The sequence below is a fragment of the Protobothrops mucrosquamatus genome, unplaced genomic scaffold, assembly GCF_001527695.2.
Source record: "Protobothrops mucrosquamatus isolate PMUCROS unplaced genomic scaffold, P.Mucros_1.0 scaffold157, whole genome shotgun sequence".
Classification (NCBI taxonomy): Eukaryota; Metazoa; Chordata; class Lepidosauria; order Squamata; family Viperidae; genus Protobothrops; species Protobothrops mucrosquamatus.
In genome coordinates this window covers 124,788-130,787 of record NW_015386521.1, presented here as the reverse complement: position 1 = coordinate 130,787, position 6,000 = coordinate 124,788, and the positions used below count along the sequence as shown (strand labels likewise).

The 6,000-nt window shown below is 47.6% G+C and overlaps 1 protein-coding gene across 2 annotated transcripts in view; it reads left to right on the top strand.

Annotated features, from left to right (window-relative positions):
* The window catches only part of FKBP8 (FKBP prolyl isomerase 8), a 30,737-nt gene that overhangs the window by 16,117 nt on the left and 8,620 nt on the right, over positions 1 to 6,000 (top strand). For both annotated transcript variants that reach the window (XM_015813457.1, XM_015813456.1), the window contains exons 3-4: positions 1,522 to 1,691; positions 3,342 to 3,430. In XM_015813457.1, the coding sequence (XP_015668943.1) occupies positions 1,522 to 1,691; positions 3,342 to 3,430 (259 nt within the window). The remainder of the gene's footprint in view (positions 1 to 1,521; positions 1,692 to 3,341; positions 3,431 to 6,000) is intronic.

Genomic DNA, 6,000 nt, shown 5'->3' with positions numbered 1-6,000 from the left:
CCAGTAACCGGGCACCTAGTCGACACCTGGCCGAGGCCGATGGAAAGGCCGTTAAGGTCCCGGGGCCACCAAAAGAGCCCCAAAGCCGAAAAGACGCCAGGGGGCCACGAACGCCGCCGGGCCCGAAACGGTCAAAGGGGCCCTCAACCCAAAAGGCCCCCGAGGCCAGAGTGGATTGCCAAGGGGCCATTGGGGGGGGGTCCGCTGGCCCAGTTCTTGGAGGGCCGCCAAGGTTTGTATCAAACTCCTTCCCTATAAATGTGATGGGATTCAGAATTCTCAGACTAGGTACTGTAGGACTTATAGCCTTTATTAAGGATGTCTTTCCCTTCTACATACCGTGTTTCCCCCAAAATAAGACCAGGTCTTATTTATTTATTTTTTGCCTCCAAAAGAGGCACCAGGTCTTATTTTCCGGGTAGGCCTTACCTCACTTCTGGCACTGACAGCCCCACCCAGCCGGTCCACTTCTTCTGGGGCTGAAGTTCTGCAGCTGCATTCGGGCCTGCATTTTGCAGTCAGGACTTTCCAGAAGGCCTAAGCAGCCGAGTACCAAGCTATGGATTGAATCCATAGCTTGGTGCTCGGCTGCTGAGGTCTTGTAGAACCAAGCTAAGGATTGAATCCATAGCTTGGTTCTTGGCTGCACAGGCCTTCCGGAAAGCCCTGTGACTGAGAAATGCAGGTCTGGCTGCAGAGGAGGCCTAAGAAGAAGAAGGGGACCAGGAAGGAGAGGCCTGGCTGCAAGGTAAGTGGGGAGGGTGGGACAGCTCCACACCCCCACCACCGCCCTAGCTTGATTTTTAGGTGTGTGCCTCACCCCAAAACTAGGGCTTATTTTTGGGATAGGGCTTATATTAGGACCACCGCCAAAAATCAAGCTAGGGCTTATTGTTGGTGTAGGCCAGGGGTAGGCAACCTCGGCTCTTTTATGACTCATGGACTTCAGCTACCAGAATTCCTGAGTCGGCATAACTATGCTGACTCAGGAATTCTGGAAGTCCATGAGTCATAAAAGAGCTGAGGTTGCCTATCCCTGGTGTAGACCTCACTTTCGGGAAAACACGGTATTTGTAGTCCTCGACTTACAACCATTCATTTAGTTGACCGTTCTAAGTTACCATAGCACTCAAAAAGTGACTTAACAACTGCTCCTTGCACTTAGGACCGTCACAGCATCTCCACAATCATGTGATCAAAATTTGGGAGCTTGGCAACCAGCATTTACAACGGTTGCAGCATTCTGGGATCATGTAATCGCCATTTGCGACTTTCCCAGCTGGCTTCCAGCAAGCAAAGTCAATGGGGAAAAGCTGGGTTCACTTAATGACCACATGGGTCACTTAACTGCAGTGATTCACTTAATAACCATGGCAAAAAAGATTGTAAAATTGGGCATGACTCACTTAACAACCACCTTACTTAGCAACCAAAATTCTGCTCTCAACTCAAGTCCAGGACTACCTGGAAGTCTAAGATGGAGATTCTAATAAGTTCCTCTTCTCTCAATCCCATCTCCAGGGAATGGCTTACTGAAGAAGAAAGTCATCGTATCAGGCCAAGGTCAGGAGAGCCGGCCAGTTAAGGGCCAGGATGTGACTGTCCATTTTAAAGCAACACTGGAGGATGGGACAGTAGTGGAGGAAGACCCCAGGCTCACCTTCACGCTGGGGGATTGTGATATCATCCAGGTACATGTCTGTCTTGATCTGCCATTATCATGACCAGTAACAGGCACTCCCACCGTCCCACTAATGGAGGGGAAGAATGGGGACTAGAAGTGTATTTTCATGTGGGTTAGATATGGGGGTGCGATGGCTCAGCTGTTAAATACGCAGAGCTTGTCAGCTGGAAAGCTGACAGCCCAGGTTCGAGACCCAAGCACTGTGCGACAGGGTGAGCTCTTGTGAAGTAATCAGTGCTCAGTCATTGCAGGGTGCAAGTATGGCTGACTGCCTTCGCAGTGTTTATTGCCTTATATACAGGTATTCCAAAAAGCATAAAGTAAGATGGCATCAGCATAGCAACAGCATTTCTATTGGTGAAACCCCTTGCCAATCCTTAAGAATATACCAGCTAGGAGGCCCCAGACAGGGAGCAGTTTTCTACCACATCCTGTTGATGTAACCTAGCTGATACCATGTGAACCAGGTGATATGTACCAGCCTGGGGTAGTTTCCCACATTGCCATGGTGATGTGAATGGATGAGATCATGTAGAGAGAAGAGGCACGCAGACGTTGGAAGGGGAGTTTGCTGCTCACGACCTCTACCTGGCCCCTATCTCTACACTCTTGTTACTTGCCCCAGCTCCTGCCCAGCTAGCATCAGCAGGCAAATGCAAGTAGATAAATAGATACCACTTTGATGGGAAACTAACAGTCTTCTGAGTGCCTTTGGCGTATAATGATGCTGGCCACACGACCACAGAAACACTGGCTCCCTTGGCTAAGAAATGGGGATGAGCACCGTCCCCTGAAGTCAGACATGACTGGACAGGGGAAGCCTTTATTTTTAGACATTTAAAGGCAAGCCAGAGAGAATGGCAGGTTTTAATCGCTTGGCTTATACCTGTTTGGAAAAGTTACTATCATCCACAATTTTGGTATATAGCCATGGTGGCGAACCTATAGCACGTGTGCCACAGGTGGCATGCAGAGCTCTTTCTGTGGGCACGCGCTCCGTTGCCCCAGTCCTAGGCCTTCAGCTGGGTTTTATAAAACCTTTTCGCTTTAGGCCTTCACCGCCAGGTGCAAAAAAAAAAAAAGTTCAATTAATCAATCAATTTCAACTTCTCGCGGGGAAAAAAAAATATCGCAAATGATTGATAGAACTTTTTATACCCACCCAGTCTGCCATTACCACCGCAGCCACGCCCACCCACTGGGCCACGCCCACCCAGTGTGGGCCATGCCCATCCAGCACCCGATGATACATAGTGGGCTTTGGATTGCAGTTTGGGCACTCGGTCTCTAAAAGGTTCGCCATCACTGGTATATAGCCTTAGTCGAAGGACTGTAGTTCCATCCTTAGCGAGTGCAGATTCCCTTTGAGAAGAAATTGATAGCTGGGGCCCTGAATTATTATCAGTAGCAGATAAACAGGAACCAAGGGAAAACATCTGCCTGGTTGATAGATACTGTAAGCACCAAGTCTTAGCCCACTGTTACTCAACCTTGGCAACTTTGAGGTGTGTGGACTTCAACTCCCAGAATTCCCCAGCCCACCATGCAGATTAGAGACACTGCTCTAATTGGGGTTTCTAAATGACCATTTGTCTTTCCTGCACAGCTTCCTTATTCCCCACATAATTTTCCTTTTCTCCCCTCTTCCTCTTCACAGGCCCTGGATCTCTGTGTGCAGCTGATGGACATGGGGGAGACAGCACTCATCACTTCAGATGGGAAATACTGCTTCGGCCCACAGGGGAGGTACGTGAGGAACTAAGTCAGATGTTGGCAAGGGTGAGGTGGCTTAGCAGCAGCAGTTACCTCTGCTACCTATAGGGAGTGAAGTCTCTGAATTTCCAGCTGGTGGACAGAAAACCCAGAAAGGGTTATTGGTTTTGTACTCTGCTCGTGGGGTTCCTTAAACCAAGGGTCCTCAACCTTGGCAACCTTAAGACTTGTGGACTTCAACTCCCAGAATTCCTCAGCCAGCAAAGCTGGCTGAGGAATTCTGGGAGTTGAAGTCCACAAGTCTTAAAGTTGCTAAGGTTGAGGACCCTGCAAACAGTTGAAGTTTTGTTGAGCAGCTAAAAGTTGGACTAGATGGATCTCTGATCCACTTGCACTGTTGTAAAGAAGATTAAATAGAGCTGTGGGGGCTCAGCGGTTAGAATGCAGTATTGCAGGCTGAATCTGCCGGCTGCCGGCAGTTCGATTCTCACCGGCACAAGGTTGACTCAGCCTTTCATCCTTCTGAGGACAGTAAAATGAGGAACCAGCATATTGTTGGGGGTGATATGCTAATTCTGTAAGCCACTTAGAGAGGGCTGTAAATCCCTGTGAAGCGGGATATAAGTCTAAGTGCTATTGCTATTAAATCAGTGGTTCTCAACCTTTTTAATGCCGCGACCCCAACCGGTCGTAAGTCGAGGACTAAACCGGTCGTAAGTCGAGGACTAAACCGGTCGTAAGTCGAGGACTACCCAACCGGTTGTAAGTTGAGGACTTTCCCTGCCCGGGAGCGGCGCACATGCGTGGTTCCGCCCCTGCGCCGGCCGAGGCGTAGCTGGCAAGCGGCAGTGACGGAGCAGGCCGACCACCAGCTGGCCCAGCCCAAGGGAGGTAAGGCACCCGCCGGAAAAGGGGGAAAAATGGCGGACAAAAAAAATGGCGGACAAAAAAATGGCGGACAGCCTTGCTTGGCGACCCCCGTGAAATGGTCGATCGACCCCAAATGGGGTCCCGACCCACAGGTTGAGAGCCACTGTATTAAATAGATCTTCTCCTGCTCACCACCTCATGCGTAGAAGCAGCCCATTTGAGAAAACAGGAGCATTAAGAGGCAACAGAGGCCGGGGCCTTTGGACTCTACTTGTCGAATTTCCTGGAGGTACTTTGTTGGACACAGGTTCTGGGTGATGATCCCCTAGACTTAACCTCCTAGCCCATAATGCTTGGAACAGTCCAGCCACGAAGGCAGAAATGGAGCTTCTATTGCAGCAACTGACCTATAAAATACTGGGAAGAAATCCTTCACTGAATCGTCTATTTTATACTCATAGAACCATAGGGCTTGGAGGTCTTCTAGTCTATCCCCCTGCCCAAGACATTTTAGACAAATAGTTGTCCAGTCTTGAAGATCTTCAGCGATGGAGCACCCATAAACTGTTTCATTGCTTAATAGTACTTACCACCAGGTAATTCCTCCTTATTTCCAGGTTGGATCTTCCTCTGATGAGCTTCCACCCATTGCTTCTTGTCCTATCCTTAGTGTTATGGAGAGTAAATTGATGCCCTCTTCCCTTTAAGCATTGGAAGACTGCTGTTTTCTCTCCCCTCAATTTTCTCTTTGTGAAGCTAAATGTATCATACCATACTCAATCCTTCCTAACTAAATTACAATTTCCTATTAGCTTTCTATAGGGTTGAGCATACCATACTCAATCCTTCCTAACTAAATTACAATTTCCTATTAGCTTTCTATAGGGTTGAGCATACCATACTCAATCCTTCCTAACTAATCCTCCCTACTCTAGAAAGAGTACAGAGAAGTGCAACAAAGATGATTAGGGGACTGGAGGCTAAAACATATAAGGAACAGTTGCTGGAATTGGATATGTCTAGTTTAATGAAGAGAAGGACGAGGGGGGACATGATAGCAGTCTTCCAATATCTCAGGGGCTGCCACAAAGAAGAGGGAGTCAAGCTATTTTCCAAAGCGCCTGAAGGCAGTTCAAGAAGCAACGGGTGGAAACTAACCAAAGAGAGAAGCAACCTAGAACTAAGGAGAAACTTCCTGACAGTTAGAACAATTAACCAGTGGAACAACCTGCCTCCAGAAGTGGTGAATGCTCCAACACTGGAAGTTTTTAAGAAGAAACTGGACAGCCATTTTTCCGAAATGGTATAGGGTTACCTGCCTGAGCAGGGGGTTGGACTTGATGACCTCCAAGGTCCCTTCTAACTTTACTACTACTACTACTACTACTACTACTATTATTATTAAATTACAATTTCCTATTAGCTTTCTATAGGGTTGAGCATACCATACTCAATCCTTCCTAACTAAATTACAATTTCCCATTAAGTCCAGGATAGGCTTTTAAAATGTATTATTACCTTTTGCAATTGGAACCAAATATTGTTTCCAATTTTGATGACTAAACTAGCATTAAAATCCAGTTACCTGCTTTTTATTATACGTAAGGCCAGCCAGGAGGTTGTCACCAGAGGAAAGTTTGACCTGGGAAAGTTTGAAGAGAAATGATGGCTTGCCACACTACAGTATAGTCTGTGCAGAGATCCAGATTCGAAGAACAAAATGTGATTCAGAG